The sequence below is a fragment of the Montipora capricornis genome, chromosome 2 (genome assembly GCF_036669925.1).
Source record: "Montipora capricornis isolate CH-2021 chromosome 2, ASM3666992v2, whole genome shotgun sequence".
Classification (NCBI taxonomy): Eukaryota; Metazoa; Cnidaria; class Anthozoa; order Scleractinia; family Acroporidae; genus Montipora; species Montipora capricornis.
The window spans coordinates 5,446,233-5,465,385 of record NC_090884.1 but is presented as its reverse complement, the minus strand read 5'-3'; the positions used below and the strand labels follow the sequence as shown (position 1 = coordinate 5,465,385).

The 19,153-nt window shown below is 39.9% G+C and overlaps 2 protein-coding genes and 1 long non-coding RNA gene across 4 annotated transcripts; 2 read left to right on the top strand and 1 right to left on the bottom strand.

Annotated features, from left to right (window-relative positions):
• Positions 1-2,587: 2,587 nt before the first annotated feature.
• LOC138038608 (uncharacterized) lies at positions 2,588-11,759 on the bottom strand. 2 transcript variants are annotated; one of them, XR_011130264.1, is made up of 3 exons: positions 11,674-11,759; positions 11,086-11,290; positions 2,588-3,483 (listed from the first exon to the last, which is right to left on the bottom strand). It is a non-coding gene; the product is annotated as an uncharacterized lncRNA (long non-coding RNA). The 2 variants fall into 2 exon arrangements; XR_011130263.1 differs by lacking the exon at positions 11,674-11,759 and adding an exon at positions 11,517-11,621 and having other exon boundaries at positions 11,086-11,354.
• LOC138038606 (forkhead box protein B1-like) lies at positions 4,847-6,826 on the top strand. The gene has a single exon (XM_068884585.1). The coding sequence runs from the start codon at positions 5,175-5,177 to the stop codon at positions 5,961-5,963; it is 789 nt and encodes a 262-aa protein (XP_068740686.1). The 5' UTR covers positions 4,847-5,174; the 3' UTR covers positions 5,964-6,826.
• Positions 11,760-13,973: 2,214 nt separating the features above from the next.
• On the top strand, positions 13,974-14,366 carry LOC138032828 (uncharacterized). The gene has a single exon (XM_068880549.1). The coding sequence runs from the start codon at positions 13,974-13,976 to the stop codon at positions 14,364-14,366; it is 393 nt and encodes a 130-aa protein (XP_068736650.1).
• Positions 14,367-19,153: the final 4,787 nt, after the last annotated feature.

The window sequence follows — 19,153 nt, the reverse complement described above, 5'->3', positions numbered from 1 at the left end:
TAGGGCCGGTGAAACTGGCCTTCGATCGTCATTGGCCAATCGCGTGAAGTATCCGGAAGACACAACAAGCTGGCGGCACATACATTTTTAGAACCACAGTTAGCTTTTTATCAGTAGCCACACCTTTCCTTTCTGGAAAATTTTAATAACACTACTGTGATTTACGACGCTTCCGCAAGCCAATATATTTTATTACTAAATAAAATATGCTCTCCTCTCTACACAAGTCCAAAGCTGAAAGAAAAATTGTTTGTTAAACAACGGCAAAAGTCCAGAAACGTAAGATGGATGTGTAAATAAAAAGTGCGCAAGATTAAAACTACTCCAATTTGAAACTTTAGACTCTGAAATCCCAATGCTTGTGACCGCTGAAATGAAGATACTCACAGCAGTGATTTCCTCAGGGATGATGTTTGTAATACTCTGTGAGTTGATGTTTGTTCGGATCTGTGGATGAAAATCTATAATCTCCTATAGCTTAGGATTCCAAGGGACTTCCATGAATCCACATGCAGCAACCCGTTAAATTAGAACAATCTTACACGGTGTTTTCAATTGCACAACAAGAAAGATAGATGTGGCAGATAGATTTTCCTTCACCCAAGGACTCACATAAAATCATCCATCTTGAACACCAATGAATGCAACACCGACTACTGTAGAAGAATGCTCAGCGGCTTTCATTTGAATTGTCACTCTTCAGAATTTTGCCCAAAAACTCAAAAGTTAAAACCAGCTTGTACAACATAATAGCACCACGGGAAAGTACTGCTCAGTAACTTTCATGTGAATGCATGGTCACACTTTAGAATTTGACCGACAGACCCAAAACACGGAAGAACTTAGCAAAACACAAACAGCGTCACAGCAAAAGCACTTCTCACAGTAGATTTCATTTGGATGGATGCACATTAATATTTTACCCAAAACTACTTTGCACCGCGTAATAAACAGCATTATAGAAAGTGATGCTCTGTAGCTTTGATTAGAACATTCACACTTCAGGATTCCATCCACAGACTCGAAAGTTGGAGTCATCCTGTGCTGCATAACAAACAGCACCACAGGAAAGTACTACTCACAGGATTCGATATAGATTGTCACGATTTCAGATTTTACCCGCACACTACTAAAAAGATATAGAACCACCTTGCTCACCAAAATAAGCAACAGCAACTATCATTTGAATGGTCACACTTTAGAATTTACGTCATTCCATGACCCATAGGCCAGAGTGTAACACTTGAGTGCGGGAAAAAAAAAGATAAAAACTTGGGCATTTTTCACCAGCACGCAAACGAATTAATCCGTGACCGCTTGTTGTCGCAAAGATGGAGCACGTTACGGTAAATTTCTCGTATTTGCCAAACAAACGTTGCTTCGAAACATATGTTACGGATTTTCTGCAATGTTCGGGTGTACGTTGAAAAAACTATGCAAATAGTATCTGTTCCGAATAAGAGAAGACTGAGACCCCTAAAACTCCCGCCGCATTCACGACGGCTGAGTTTGGAAGCTTATCGTTCAGTTTTACACAAAATATGAACATTTTTAAGGGTTCATAAGGCGAAGGTAACATTTCCCTCAAAACTAACTTCCAAAATCTTCCTTGAGCTCAGTTCAAGTAATAGATATTTACCAAGTTGGATTCCACCGTCGAGGTTACACACCAGGATCATGAGATTTATACAATAAGAACACTGAAAATCATTTTCAACCGTAGAAAATGAAAGCAGGTGATTTCTGCCCTGCGAAGTATAAATTGACAGTCGAAAACCATGATTCCCTGCCATGTTGTCTGGGTTTTTACGATTTCGTTTGAAAAGCCATGATTATGCTTAAGATGACATTTCAATTGCCGCAGTGATGCTGAAAACTGCTACAGGGCCTGGATAAAACAAATATTTTCCGTTAACTTTAAGAAACCTGGTTGCTTAAACCTCAGATCAAAACTGAAGTTGATCTGTAATTTCGCGACGAAAACTGAGATCACGAAAAAGAACAAAACGACATCAAAAAGGTTTTTCTTGTTCAGGTCATCTCCTTGAGAGCGTCTTGGAACGAACTGGTTGTAATGATATATTTAGATTTAATCTAATTTAAGATAAACCTTGGGATTGAAGGACAAAGTAGACTAGAACGAGTTTCTCTGTGGAAACGATTCTACCATTTAAACATTTCAATAATGCTGGAAAACAGTTCTCATACAGAACGTGGATAAGAAAACATGCGATTTTTGAAATTGGTTCCCATGCGCAAATCAACAGGGGTTAAAACTTGAAAATTAAACACCTCTGATTACCATGATTTTGCGGGGGCAACCGGCGAGTGAGTTAATTGAAAGCAAAACCAGAATGACACGACCAAGGAACGTTTAGAGTTGCTGACAGAGTAATTGGCGCTCTCATGTTCGAACCGGACACCCAAGACAAAACCACCCAAGAAGTCAAGTCGCGGGAAAAAACCTGCCACAGCTTGAACAAAATTGCAAAGCGCCACTAAAATTTTAATTTCTTTGGATTTTCCATGAAACCAATAATTTCAAACCACAGGGTGTGTTACAAAGTAGCCATCGACTCAAAGTTTTATTAGTTCAAAATTCGCCATTAAAGGCCGACTTTTCGTCTCGAATAGATTGAAGCGATCATCAAACAAAACTCAGTAAAATGTTAAGTGATAGAAACCCTGGAAATTACGTAAAACAAGAAGTTTGTTTTGTATCAGTCAAAAGATGATCAAGGTAAATGAATGTATCACAAATAGTTCTGCGTTTAGTTTGGATACTTTAAAATTGAACGCGAGTTTTCTGAGCAACGCAATATGTACAAGAGGTACAACAAAGTGGACTCAAATGTAAAGTATACAGATTTCCAAAACTCGAATTGGAGGATTCCACGAAGTAGTGTCCCAAAATGTCATGGTTTCAGTGTTTTTGTTTGAAATCTTTTTCTAGGAAACCTTGAGATCTAAGGGCTTTTGTGTTGTTCCTAACAGGCTTAAAACTAATAGAATGACAATGGCGGGAGAGAAGATTGACAATTCACTTTCCCGTCATTTTAATACTGAATAATCGGGAAAGCTGTCGTTTTTTTCTAACACACCAGAAATGTCCTCAAAGGTGAATGCCACCGTAATTAATTTCACTTTTCCAATTTCGCACAAAATAATAAATTTGAGCCGTTGGAAGGCGCATCAAACTTGTTTGTTCATGTCATCTCTTTTAATATAAAAGTTTGAGTGTGTTTACTTAAAGTGTCTATATTCTTTGCTTTGTGTGAGCCTTATTCATTAATAGCGAATCTTTAACGTATCCGTCAATAGCTTTGATGCCATAACAAAAAAGCTATGGTTTTATTTAACAATAGCTTCAAAGAGGAACGAGGGTACAGTATTTACATTTGCAATCCAAACAAAAATGTGCCTGGACCAATTATCTTCAAAAGACGCCTTTTTCATTTTAAGTTTTTCATTCTTCGTCGTCACCTGTAATAGAAAACAATAACAAATTGTCGGTGAAGTCAGAACATTTCTTACAAAACGACATTTCTCATTGTGAACAGCTTCCCGAGTAAAACACCAGGGACTTAAAATTTCTCGTATAGGCTGTTCCATGATAACTTTCGCATTGGGAGGTGAAACGCTCTTTCTGAAAGCCATGAAATCTCGCTCCAATTAAACTTGCTTCTTATTTAAAATGTTTAACTAAACATATATGTATTTTTTAATTTCTAGCTTAATTTCCTAAAACTACAATAACTGAATCAGCCTCCTCAAAAAATCATCAAATATATTTACACTTTAAATTGCTATTAAGTATTTAAGTGATTTCCACTGTTGCTTTTCTTTAAGGAAAGTCACCTTAATAACGACGTCTCCACAAAAAGAGAAAAAAAAAAATTCAAATTAGGCAAAAAAGGCAAATAAATGATTTTGGGTTTCGTAGGTATTTATTTCTTGAAGACTTGGGAAAATAATAGCAGATAAAGAATCAAAGCTTTTTTTACAATTAGATTTTGCAATAATTGGAATGTGACGGGACGTATGCGCTTTTGCAAGGGGCACCAAAAAAAGTGCGTTAGTAGAGTCAAAGCGTTTTCCAATATATAGAAATTAGTTTAATTTTGATCTGGGTCTTTGCCGCATACCGCCTTTCGTTCATTAAGTATGCCCGAAATGGCCACAGGAAACTTTAATAAGAGTTGCAGAGATTTACCTAGGCGCATTGCAAAACGAGCTTTCAATTTACAGTAGGCGGCTAATGTGGTGAAAGCAATATGACTGAAAAAACTCCTGATTGCTTACGTTCGATTTCTTGCAAAATTGCGGTGTGTGAGCTTTTTTGTGAGGGAAAAACGCCCGACAGCTAGCGTTTAAACAAAGAGTTTAAATTGCCTAAAGGAATGGATTTCTACCGGCGCTTTTGACGTCCGGAAAGCTGTGAGGCACATAAACAATAAACGCGCAGTGTCCCTCTCTGCATACACTAACTCAGCGGTGTTGGCCGTTCATGAAAGAGAAACACATTCCTTATACCACCAAGAGCTCTCGTCTTTAATTAGCATGGTCCTCAACAGAGAATTACTTCAACTTCACGTACGGATGAATACAATTTGTAATAAAGCGAGTTCCATGAGCGTTTTTTTACGCCGAAAGCCTCACGAATACGAAACTTCCTGCCTGTTCGACAACGCCGACGGAACCTTTGTAGTGTTTCGCGGTCGATGACACGTGAGTTAGCAGCGACCCAAATTTGAATATTTTATTTAAACTAATATAAAAGGCGGCCTTTTGTTTTGCAGCAAACTTCAATAAGAAAATTAACGAGTAATTTAGGTAAGTTTCGCTTTGATAGACATGTGCTAATTAGGTATTCTGTATTTAATAGAAGTCTTGAGGCTGCCGACCTGTTGTGTCAACAGTTTTGTGACATTGAAGCGCGCTGCACAGTTCACCTCGAATCGGCCTCAAACAAAGAAAGTTTTTGAAGTTGTCGGTGTGTTTAGCCAGTGCCATTGATTTCGAGAGTTTAAATACACACAAGAACTTCATACAAAAGCTCGACATCTGTGTAACAGCTTCTTCTGAGAGTGATTTGTCCGTAGATTAAGGACCATTGGTGAGACTTGGCTGAGCTAACAAGCTATAACACGAAAGATCGAGGATAAAGCATCAAGATGCCAAGGCCTCTAAGGAATAGCTACGGGAGCGCAAAGCCGCCATATTCCTACATCTCATTGACTGCGATGGCAATACAGAGCTCTCCGCAAAAGATGCTTTCACTGAGTGAAATCTACCAGTTTATCATGGACCATTTTCCCTTTTACAGGGAAAACACACAACGGTGGCAGAACTCATTAAGACACAACCTGAGCTTCAATGACTGTTTTCTAAAGATCCCCAGAAGACCCGATCAGCCTGGGAAAGGAAGCCTTTGGGCTCTGCATCCAGACTGCGGGACAATGTTCGAGAATGGAAGTTTTCTTCGTCGGAGGAAACGCTTCAAATCCGACAGGGAGAGAGCGACTAAGCTAGCGAAGATAATCACTAACGACAGAAAAGAGACACAAATGAAAGCCGACAGCCTTGTTCGCTGCATCTCGCCTGCTGGAGGGACTCAGGCAGCTTTCAAGCATCCTTTTAACATTGAGAATCTCATAGGGTTAGACTTCAAGGGCGTTCAGCAGTCCTGCCCAGCCATGACTGCCTCTATACCTTCCCTGCCAACTTGTCCATCTTGTGTAAATCCATCTCCGCCGAGTACAGCTCTATCCGCATATCAGGCAAATCTTTGGTCCACCGTTCCAACGGCGGCGTATTTTGCCAAACCGTGCCCGCAACACGAACGCTTTAAGAACTACGAAATCGCGCGGGTTGAACAACAGTTTTACACTGGGGATCTTGCATCCTTTTACTCGACAGTTTCAGTCAATAACGGTGTACCTCCCCAAGGAATATTTCGGTGATGGGATTCAAAAAGCAGCAAGGATGACTAAAGGAAAACATTTATAATTTTAAAAATATATTTTATTTAATACCGAACAGAATAACCAAGACAACACTGAACTCTTTTCTTAGGAAACACAGAACTCCAGAAAGTCTGTACAGTCCCGTCGACTCAAACGAAACGGCTGCAGCACCAGCCGAAATGAAAAGGACACAATGGTCGAGTTCTGGTCCAAAAATTTCTTCTACTGAGGAACACTTAGAGAACCAAATGCCCGTGACTAGATAAACAAAGACATATCAAGACCGTTTAAATCCTGAGAAAACGAATTAAACTGAGGAACATCATGAGCTGAACAGAAGCAAATCTTCGCAAATTGAATACAAAACGTACAATTATAGAATATGAAAAGCACTGTCTTCATTAAACCCATAACATTAAGAATGATATTTTTGTCGAATGAAAAATGAAGATGATTCACTGGGTAAAGAAATTATTTCGAAATTTAGACCTGAAATCATTAAGTCAAATATTGTTCCTGTTAAATTCAATTTGGTCGCGATAACTTCGCAAGTTTGGTTCCTTAAACTCAATCTTCAATCCATCGCCTCTTGGTTCGTACATACTGGAACACTGCGTTAGTTTTATGGCTAACATTATAGTTGATTTTATTACCACAAGAAACTCTATTGTAAAAAAAAAAAAAAAAGAGTAAATGCGTTAAATGCAAAATGTAGCCATTCAGATTATTAAATTATAGCCTCGGTATTGTAAACATTTGTACTAAGCTCTCAACCTGTATACATTTTATATTTTTGTTGGTTTTAAAAGGTAGTACCGTGTTAAGCGTTTATGTAAATATATTTGACAGTTTTTGCAAAACGTTTCTGGTGATTTTGTCTAAAACCCGGAAGCAAAGCCTTTTGAACCCTTAACCACTAAATTTTTTTTGAAACGTATTACCAAAAATTGAGATTTTCTGCGGACAAATTTGTTTTTCATGCGTAGGGATAACATATGACTACCATACTCGTTCAAGACTCTGAAGACTCTGAAGACTTATAGTTGTTAAACTGGGGAGAGCGGAGAAGAAATCAAGTTTGCGAGGAAGTGATACGACGAAAAAAAGATAGACAACGGAACATTTGTTTCGTGAACCAGTAGGACAGGTTTAACCACTACAAATGGGGAAAAGTTTGTGATCAACCATACGAACTGAGAAAGTCGAACCATTTGTTAATTGAAAACCTCACTGGCCCCATACGCGTGCATTTCCCGCCCTTTCAACCATCGTCCCCGTCAGTTTGACAAAGATGACAATTGCTTTTTGCTTCGCCTTTGCTTCTTTTTAATTTTGTACTCATTAATTGTCAAACAGAAGGGCTATAATTTGATGCCTTGAGCTTTGTCTTTAATTGAACGCAATTTTAAATACAAAACTTTGTTCAACTACCATGAAACCGGCATTTTAAGGTTTTTGATTGAAAAGCTGTTCATCGGGAAAAAATGATTGAAGCAGGCAAAGTTGGCATTTTCCTGCCTTATGGTCGGAATGAACACTGAACTGACACAAAGCAAACATTAGATCGAATTTTCAAAACATTGAAGCTTGTGCGGCTGAAATAAAGTCAAACGGAAATGTGTTTTTCAAGGTGGATCAAGCGGTTGCTAAGCAAATAACCGTACAAGAAGAGAATTTTCTTTGAATGAAGAGAAGAAAATGGTTGCCTCGCTCGGCAACTGATCTCAGGGATAACAAATAAATCTTGATTGAAAACAGAAATTCATCTGGGTGTTCTGGCCCACGAACGTATGGCCATACCGCATTCTCAACTAGCACTGTCCTGTCATTCTATTCATTTGATGTTGATGCAGTAAATGTGTGTTATTGCGACAATGTTGGTTCACTTCGATGGTCAATCTCTCCGGGGCATCGGTTTGGCCCTCTCAGCATCATAGGCCTACTTAATCAATTATTCGTACCCTTTTATGTTCTCAAAAAATAGTTCTGTCAGTCATAGGCTGACACACAACACTAGACGAAGCAAAAGACAGCCGGAGTGCCAAAGAGGTTTATCGTGTGAGGATAGAGGAGCTGTCAAGAAGAGCTTGCACTCTCAGGCCTAGCAAAATAGCTTGTATTATCTGGAACTCATTCTAATTTAGACAAATCTGACTGAATAAAACACTCACGAAACGCTGAGTGCTAACTAATTTGAGCGGCAAAGCATCTTGATCGACATAGCACCCACAATTAGGAAAATGAAATCCAATCAGACAGGCGAGTGTGTGTCAAATTCATATGTAGTGTCCACCAAAATCATCGGTGTAAGTCAAATATTTACTCATGCAGCCCAATATCATTGGCCATTCTTTACAAAACGCCTTTAGAATCGTAGACAACGATGATAAAGTGTGATGTTGGACAGGTCGTAGATATAATAACCACAAATGGATGAAAAGACTTAGCCGGAAGAGAATACTTCGCATTAACTCGTAGTTAAATCTCAGCCAACCCCCCAAAACGCTTTTAAAACCTAAAGCTTAATCGGATGCGGTCTCAGCGATGAGCCTCGAGCGGCAAACACAACACACAGAGATAAGTTTTAGAGGGATGAAAAATAACATGCCCTTATGACAGATTCAGCTGTCCCCGGTAACACGTAATACATATGAGCACTTGACGGGAAGCAGTTGATGTTCCACAATTAAGCCTAACAAAGGATATACCTGAGGAAAACGAGCCAGAAATATTGAGTCCCTTCATTCAACGTTGCTGTTTTGTCTAGTTTTTTTAAGGTCTCTTGTAAACCAGCTGTCCTGTATTAACAAGGAAACAAAATTCGCTTTCGAAAAAAAAAGCCTGTCATTCGAGTTCGAATACAGAAGTACGTATACTTGTTGTGGCTCGCAAGATACATAGTTTCGACAAAGGGGCACTGGACAGCTGGAATGCTTTCCGGGTTGTTTTAGTCTTTTAGTACCCATCATTACCCCAAGATGCCTAAGTTAACGGAGCTTTCAACTTGAAAAAACTTTCGTTTACTCTGTCACAGTACCAAATAGTACCAAATAGGCTTGTAAACAGTTTCACACTTGTTTGAAATACACTTAAGTACATTTAATTCAGTGAATAAGAAACTGATATATTTTTTTTCTTTCGAGTCACGGTTGTCCAGAATAATTGTAGCGGACTCACGGCAAAATTTTATAACAATCTAATTTAATTTTACAACTTCAACCCCGTAACATTTTTCCGCGTTCATAGTTTGATTTGTACAGAGAAAAAAGAACAAGAAACACTGCTGATCCTCTTGATGATTAGTGGTATTTTCTTCTTTTTACGGTTCATTCAAGTTGAAATGAATGAAACTGTTTCAGGTTAGTGTAAGAGGCATGAAATACTGCAATCAAAATTTACAAGAAGTAAGAAAGCACTTTATTAAAAGCAATATAATTGCAATCTTTTGTAGCTTCGCGCTCCGGGGCACATAAGAATACCCGACAAAATTTAATAAACTTTCAGTCCACTTTGGAGGTTGCAACTTATCTTCACCATTCAAAGGAACCCAAACTATACCCTGAGAACGTCTGGTGCAAGCGTTTTGCACGATTCTCGTGACACGAATATCGTGCAGACTTTGATAGCGGCCTTCTGTTGAAAGTGCTAGCAAGTCCAGCTAGGAGACATGGTAATAATAATAAACGGCTTTGTTCCTGCGAATTTGCGGTATGCTTTGAAGTTGAGTTACTCCCTCGCCGACTATAGGTTTAATAAACCTTCCTGAGCACCCAAGACCCATATGGGCCTTTGTCTTGCGACACAGCGACCGTCTTCAGGTGGCATGGTAATTTTGCTGACTTGAACGCAAATAAAATGACAGTTTGCATTGAATTAATTTTCACCAATAGTCAGTAAAGTGTTAGGGAAGGAAACCGAATCCACATCAGCTTATCTTCAGAGATGGGACGTCCACGATTCGGGGTGTAATCAATGCGTATTGCAAAGTCATCCTCAATCCTTTGGTTTCTGCTGTCAACAAAGAAACTACCTTTAAGAAAAGTCCACTCTAACTTTTTGATAATGTAGTGATTGGAATGTTATGCCCCTCACGGTCTATCATGTTGCGGAAACAACACACATAGTCGAGAATTCAAGTACGGATGGAAGAACGTTTGGTTATCCTTGACAGACAAAAACCTCAAACCATTTCTCGTTTAATTAATGCAAAAAGAAACATTTTTTTCCTGTTCGTTCGTCCTGACAAGCAATTTTCCATTTCTACACTTTAGCTTCTCTGCAGCGTCTCGCTAAAAAAACCTGACGAGAGAAATAATCAGCATTCAGAGCTGCACAAATTACGACAGCGACCAAGTTGACTTGGCTCCGTGTTGTAACGACATTTCAAATGCTGAAGAAGGGCTGCTTTTGCCACATTTTTTTTTACCAAACTATAAGAGAGATTTAACATCGCGTTTAAGGCAAACGACATTTTACCGAAAATGAAAGGAATTTGTTTGATATAAGCTAATTTCTTCCCTGCTAGCTCAACTGAGATATCCTGCAACTTCTCAAAAGAAGCGACACGAGTTAGAATTTAAAAAATTTAAAACTTTTAAGCCCTGCGTATTCGGTAAAAGGTCAACCTTCGGCTTCACTTGAATTTGCGTTTCGCAAAAAAGATCAACGAAATATGCTTAAGTTTAGCTGATTCCTTGGCTGATAGACACAGACACCCACAATTCTTCTGAAAAGACGGAGATAGAAGTTAAAAGATAATTTTCGTGCTTATATAACAAACAGCAGCCCATCGTTTGCTGTTTCATGTATTTTCCTATTCACTCTAAAGCCAACACTCATTTGCCTTGATTGCCAGCGCGCATGCTTAAATGCTCAGCGCGAAACGCTTTCTGGTGCCAGCACTTTCAAGCTGATGTATCCAACGTTCCCGGAGTGTCGTTTGAGAAATAAATTGATGCAAGGGCTGTACTGAGGAAGAATTAATCAGAGAACGGAGAAACCTGTTCTTAGCACTTAAGACTCTTCTTAAAGAATTAAATGACGCGTAGTTTGTCATTTAATGACAGCATCGAAAAAAACTAAGCTCGCGCTTAAAAGTACGAAGCTAGAAGAAACCTACCTCCGAAGAATCACAGAAAGCTACCCGTTTTAACATTGGCTCGTCGACGTAACTGAGCTTCAACAGTTGTTAGGACTAAGCAACGATTTTGAAACGGTAACGCAGCTTTCCAAGGTGCTTCGTTCCCGCGCTTTGACTGCTTCGTGACTTCGTTTTCTCCACACGGTATTCTCTTTCGAGAGCTTCGTTTTCGACACTATCGTAACTGGACGGAAAAAAAGTTTTAAAAGAACTTCAAGAGCATCAAATCATCTTGCATCAAATCGAGTCTAGCGTGAATAAAAAATAAGTATCAATAAAAAAGCGTTTGACACAACTAATTTAGGCGATGAAAAATATGGTTATGAAATTTGAAAACAGCCCTGATTAATTTTTTGCAAAAGAAACAAGAATAAATCAGGTCCATTGGTAAAATAAATCCTTATTTGTACCAAATCAACCAAAGACTTTTAACTCTTTGTTTTGCTACAGAATCCGGTGAAAATAGCCGCAGTGTCGTCTGTAGAAGCCGAAGCCAAACACTTAAGCTTTCTTTCACAGCAACCCACCCGGTAAAAGGACTACAGTTAACGTAATTCAGAGAACTACCTGCCTCTAAACCCCACACGTGGCCTTCCTATATCATACGGAGGCGCCGCTCGCCACTCGCCGCTCGCAAAGAAGCCATAAAGGCGTCCGGGTAATAAAGCAAAAAACAAATCGGGAAAAATCAACAGGGAATTCAGAGTTTGTATTCGGGTCACAATTTAATTAAAAAGGCTTTAATTATCAAGTGGGGGCGGTTTAATTGCCGACCGGCAAAGCTTTGTGCCCAACCGTCATATTGAGAAAGTTATTTCTTTCTTCAAGCTTAGCGGAGCGCCTTCTCTTTATGAACTCGCGAGCCGGAAAAGATGCCACGTATAATTTAGGCGTGAAATGTCATGTTCTTACAAACAGTGCTAAACGATTACAAGAAAACTTGTACGATTTGTTGTCACCAAAAACGACAACTGTTTTCCCCGCGAAAAGATAACGGATTTTTGTTTTGACGGAATGAACCACTTTTGTTTGTCGGCAGAAATCCGAAGAAAAATATTTACCTAATAAAAATCAATATTCGACCTTTATGAGGAGCGCTCTTTAATTCCTAAAACCTACACCACCCTAGGCTAATTAAAATAAACCTGTTGAAATTGATTACTGGAAAAGCTAATAAAATTGTCTTATTTTGTTCGATGGCACACGAAGGAAAAGAAAATAATGCTTTGACGACATACATTCGGTGGTTTGTCCATTTTTATTTCCTCACAAAAGAACGGGACAATTTCAAGGGAATCTTAATGTTCGATAGACACATATTTGACCAACAGTTTCTCACTGCGGGAAAGTTTGTTTTTGAGGCTTTTATGCTATCCCGATGACAATTTTATTGTTTACTCTTTGTTTGCTTAAGTCGATGACAATTTTATTTGGTTCTTCTTTACGACTATTGCGCACAGTGATGCCGGTTTTTGTTTCGTAATAAAGCGCCGATCGAAAACCGCTTTGAAGCTGCCGCCCTAAACCTAAACTCAGTTGGCGTCTTAATAACAAACTCTCATCTTTTAAGGCATAATACCGCGACGAGGAACATTTAGAAAACATTCTACCAGTTATCTTGGTATCGATCTAGTTTTGTCTTGACAGAATTGGAATCAAATCCGATTCGATCTGGTATACTGAGCTTCTGAAAGCGACCGCGAAGCAAAAACTATCTGTCAAAATGGTAAATTTCATTTGCACAAAATGCTGAGATTAATAACAATGATGTGTGTGCATCGGCGCTTCGCTTTTATTTCAAACTTATTCAGAATCACAGAGGTGTGAAAAAATCTCTTTCAAACCAACTGATGCATTCTGTGATCTTAAAAATTGGAATAATTTGACTTACAGAGAAACTAAATGCAAAAGAAGTTCCATGGCTTTTGAAGAATGGTGGTTTAATAAGAATGAGTTTAAATCCTCGAAAATTTTTTCGTTTTCCTTTGCCTGAAGGCCACAGCTGGATGGGAAGTTATAATTCTTAAGGCAAAATTAAATGAAAGAGAACTCCTAAAACCCGAACGATGGCGAATGCGGGACGAATAGCCGAAACAATGCGAAGTGCGAAGTTACAGTATTCGGACGTATACGGAAAAACACTCGTCGACCATCACGTGACTATAGTACCACGATCACCCTTGAACCATCAGACTTTGATTTCTCAAAATTTTGTAATTTCTTTGAAAAGTTCTGGGCTGCAATTGGATTTCTGCCTTGGTCAGAGATGTGAATGACAACTGCCGGACAAATACAACTACTACCACAGAAGTGTAACCGAAGGGTTTAAGACACAGCATTGCACGGCGATTCAGAGATCCCCGGTTTAATTAAGCCCTATTTTGGAGAAATTGTGCTGGAACCTCACATATCCTTCTGTTGTGTCTCTCCCTTCGAGTAATCATGTACCTATTCCAGACTGGTATTTTCATTAGTCACCTTGTTCTGTAGCTTCCAATTCTTTTGTTATCAGGGCTATAGCTAGCTGCATTGTTTCTGTTGTATCATGTGTTGTTTCGTTTCCAACCACAGACCGTGTCTGGAAAGCTACAGGGTCTGTCCTCGCTTGCTGGAATCCATGTGTCTGAAATTGGCGCCAATTCTTCGTCTAAATAACAAAGCTTGCGAGAAGTGCCAATTGAGAAAAGCCTATACAGTAAACCACGATCACTCGATGTCCCACATTGTGATGAAGGAAAAGAAAACACGATATCCGGTAGAGGAAAAGAGAAGCGGAGGGGTAAAATTTGAGGGTCATACAAGGAAAGAAGGAATGCTAAGGCAAGTCTACCAGTCCAAGTCTACTGTTCGCTGATGATTGTGCCTTGATGGCCCATAAGGAAAACCATCTGCAAGTAATCACTGACAAGTTCTCGGAAGCTGCAAAGTTGTTCGGCCTGACAATCAGTCTCAGTAAGACCGAGGTTCTCCTTCAGCCTGCGCCTGCAAGCTCTCCTCAGCAACCTTCTATCACTATCGACGACACACAACTGAAGAACGTCGAGTCGTTTAGATACATGGGCAGCATCATCTCCAATGATGGCTCTTTGGATAAAGAAATCACAACCAGGATACAGAAAGCAAACCAGGCACTTGGCAGACTCCGCACCAAGGTCCTACAGCACAAAGGCCTTCGCCTTGCAACTAAGCTCAAAGTTTACAATGCTGTAGTTATTTCTTCACTGCTCTACGGCTGTGAAACATGGACTCTGTACCGCTGACATGTTAAACAGCTGGAACAGTTCCACACACGATCATTACGATCAATTATGCGGATACGGTGGCAGGATCGGATCACAAATCAAGAAGTCCTTGACAGAGCCAATTCTACCAGCATTGAAGCTAAAATCCTTCAGGCACAACTACGCTGGACTGGTCACGTGATCCGGATGGATGGAACTCGGATCCCACGCCAGCTCTTCTATGGTGTCGGGCCACCGTAAACAGGGCCGCCCAAAGAAGAGGTACAAGGACAATTTGAAAACCAACCTCAAATGGGCAGGTGTTCATCCCAAGGAACTGGAAACATCTGCAGCGGACAGATCGGGCTGGCGAGTGACAATAAGAAGTGCTGCTAACAATTTTGAAAAAGACCGCCGACAACGCCTTGCAGCAGCCCGTGAGCGTCGACACAGAGCTGCGTCATCGGCCCCACCAACAGAAGGGATTCCATGCGAAATCTGCAATCGACTCTGTGCCTCCGCATTTGGACTACGCAGTCACATGCGTTCACACCGTTGACATTATTTTACTTTATTAGTACATGTACACTGTTTTGGAGCGCAACGTAAAGTCTTCCTCGTTTATCGAGAGACAACCAATATTTAGCCAAACCAAAAAGCGGAGTCCCCATTTCTAACCACAGAAAGCAATACAGTGTTTATGGAAAAATAGTTATGCTTCTGCATAAAAAACAAAATTAATCGTCATTAGTGTGTACAGTTTATACAGTGATCAAACAGATCAAACACGACCTCTGAGCTGACAGCAGTAAACAAACAAGCCTTGCAAACAATAACAATGTTAATCAACAACTAAAACTGAAATTAGATGCACAGTAATCTCTTTCACAACATTTTCCGCTGGACTGACAATCTTTACTCCCTCTCTCTTCAGTTCGGAACAATAGAAAAATCTTTACTAATTTAAAAGTCAACCTGAAGTGTAGTAAATTCGCTTACTCGACTGCAATTTTACAGTCAAACAAAGCAGCTCACAACTGGACACCCATTTCACAAAAAAACCTATAAATGTGATTGTTAAAATATGTCAGAAGCTCTGTCAACACGGAATTGCAAACTTTTCCAGCCCTTCTTCGTTTTTTAGCTACAATAAGTTTACAAAAAATGTGAGGCAGCGAGGCATAAGCTTATTATAAAGAAGGAAAACATTAAGCTTACCTGAAACCTAACCGTTGTAAATAAGTGTTTTGTCTCTCGCTCTATTTCTCTCAGCTTTACGTTGATTTCCATTGAAATTTTCTCTTCTTCTCCTTCCTCGGCTTCTCTCGAGAATTTCTCCGCTTAATGAGGCTCGAAATAGTTTCTCCTTTTTTCACACAAATAAACGTATTCTGTCCTTAGATACAGTTAGGGTAATATTATCAATTTAGCCAGGGTATTAAGTACCCATCACAGATTTCTCATATCACATTTTCCTCCAAAATAACTTTACCATGGCAACGATATAAGGCATTTCTTTGAGCCTTAAAATTAAGATATATTGTCTTTTAGAAAAAAAAAGGGGCGGTGAAATCTTCCCATTCACCGTTACCAGACAATGTTAGAAATAATCTCTAAAATATTTAAAATTCAACAAAATCTGAAGGCCAGTTTTTCAGAAAATCATTTTTTTTTAAATGCGTCTTTAATCTAAGTTAACATGCACAAAATAAAAATAATTCACCGTCCGGAAGCAGAGATATAAACGAGTAAAGTTGCAAAATCAGGAAATATGCGGGCGTTACAAGATCAGCATTTACGCATGCGTCACCCACTCATTCGAGTCCGCGCGCGAGTACAGTCCAACACAAGCGGATTTACGTGACCATTAAACCGTTTGGGTAGAATTTTCGTAGTTTTCGTGAATAGGAGATGTCTATTTATAGTCCATATATATAGGAATTAGAAGAAAGGTGAGCGAAATTAGCGGTGTCTGTTTATTTCTTGGACACGCGATTAACCTGAACTTGTTTCTTTGTTTGTAAGCGCCAGGCGCTATCCCCGTGTGGGGACTGGATCTAGTTGAATAAAGAGATTGTGTTAGCACATGGAAGTACTGTAGTTTTGAATTTTTGAACCGGGCTTTCGAACAGCATTTCTCGCGCCCTAGAATATCCATTTCTGGTGACCCATTTTGAATCATAAGCTGACGTGAGCAGCGTTTAGAATTGCGTGTGTGGCGTACGTGTGCGCGTTCAGCTGAAAACCCTTTCGAGCCTCCTTAAGGAGGCCTTATATCGTTGCCATGGTGATGTTATTTTGGAGGAAAATGTGATGTGAGAAATCTGTGATGGGTACTTAGGGCGCGTTCGATTGACCCTATTCCGGAATAAAAATACGTGGAGTGATGATTGAAACGGTATGTTTGGTGCCTTTCGAAGCAGCAAGGATGACAAAAATATGTTTAAAATAGCATTTTAGCAGATGTTTGACAATTTTAATGTGAATCTCCGCAAAAACGAAGGATTTTCAACTTGTGTTCCACGTATTCCTATACCGGAATACGGTCAATCGAACGCACCCTTAATACCGTGGCCAAATTTCGCCTTGATATGATTACCCTAACTGTATCTAAGGACAGAATATGTTTATTTGTTCGAAAAAAGGAGAAACTATTTCGAGCTACCTTAAATTTCTCAAACTTCGTCGCCTCGTCTCTCCTGCTCTTTTCTGCTCTTTATGCCGCTGCTCGTCACTAATATGATTTCCCGCCAGAAAAACGTGGGTTGCCAAATGCAACGCTACCACGCGATTTCCCGCCAAGGAAAATTGCCCTAAAACTCCCGTCCCCAGAAGCTGTCCTGACTCCCTACCTCCACCGCAACAGTAGAGAGCTTTGCATTCTCAGCGTCATTTTGGCGGGAAAAACGTGCTACCGTCGTCTTTTTAGCACGAGGTTTTGCAAAAATGTCGTCGTGTCAAAACAAGTCAACAACACAGTGCTCTTTCTGGATCTTTTCGCCGTTTTTCGTCATCATTATTCAGCTAGTGTTTTCTCGTAATTTTTTCGCTATATTAGGGCTATTTCTTGATATCTCTCCTCTCTCTCTCTCTCTCTCTCTCTCTCTCTCTCTCTCTCTCTGTCGTTGCTTGTCACTAACATTTTGCCTGTTTTCTCATGCTCTAAGTAGCTCTCTTTCACGTCAGTGAGCATCGCTTACTCGCCACCTCCTTTCTGTTTTTTGTCTCTCTCTTTCTCTTCTTTCCTCGTTTACGACATATTAAAAAAGTACTCAGCTTGTTTTCCTAAAACGCAGTGTTAAATGCAGTACGCTGGCCATGCAACTTCCCGCCAAAAAATACGCGGGTTCCAGCCCATGACACTTCCCGCCAAAACAACGCGGCTTCCAGCAGTACGACATTTCGCGTAATGGCCGGGCTTACATAAAATGTTGAACGAAATGCAAGGATGGTTGTACAATAATTGTCAGAATCCTGCTCGAAAGCCTGCTTGCACTCTTGGTTGGTGTTGTTTTACGTTACTGGCAAGAGGCTGATCGGCCTGTAATTCTTGATATCTGCCGTGTCTCCCTTCTTGTGGAGGATCATTATCAATGCGTTCTTCCAACCGCTGGGGACTTTTGCCATTCACAATGCATCCGTTGAACAGCTTGGTGAACATCTTGACAATGTTCCCCCTACAACCTGCAGAATGCCAGCGGTAATATTGTCATCCCCAGGAGCCTTATCATACTTTAGACGCTTGATTTGCGTCTCTCACTTCTGATCATACGATAGGAGAAGGGAGGGGGGGGGGGGGGGGGGGTGGACCTTTTTACATTCAAATGAAAAAAATTTTATGCACGCGCTTCCTAAACCGGTTTGACCGGAGTGACTAGTCCAGACACTTGGCTTGGGCTGCGGCGATTTAGAACGATTTCTGTAGAGCCTCTCTTTCTCGCCCTCCGTGAGGTTCTGCTAACTAGGTGCAAGCTAGCAAACCAGCGCCAATATTGGAAACACACTGCATAAGTTTCGATACGATCTTTTAAATATTTGAGCCCGACATGAGATAACTTTGAGGATTGTAGCTTAAAAATTTCTAAATGTGCAAAGAATTTTAGCCATTTAGTTAAAACACGATGCTGTCATAACCAAATTCGTTTGTAAATGAAACAAGTGTTAACAATGACGGCAGCAAAGATTTCCCTATCAAATCAACTAATGATGAACGCAACAACATCTTAATTTAGTTAAGAGATACCGTAGGTGGAATTTAAATTTTGAAATGACAAATTGGATCGAGAGCTGGGCAAAACAGGTTTCACCAAGGGTGATAAATTTAGCACTGAAACAGCTATTTTTGATAATCCATTCACCCACTCCTGACAAAAGGGCTATTTTTAATTCGTCTACTGTGGGAAAATAAGAACACAATCCTGCATCCTCCTTGATCTAAGGCATTATGTTTCAAATTGCACTAATATTTTCGTGTTTCGCGTGGGAAGGCAATATCAGAATTCCGCGGCAAAAATAGCAAACATCTTCTCTAAGTTCTCTGAACTTTTGCCCTCAAGAATTTATTAAGATACATCTTTCGCAACATGTGCAAATCAAAATTCGACATCAAGGGATTTTATTCAAAATGTACGAATTTTATATTGACTTCGTTGGTACCCGAAAAACGTCAGGTTTGAAAATCGTCTGAGCCTTTGTGGCTGTGGAGACTGAAGCACGTCTTGTGACTCTTGTGCTCAATGGGCGCGTGGCGATCATCTGCAAGCCACACAATTGGAATCATACCAACGGCACCAATATCAATATTTTGTTAACATTTCTCAGCGAGA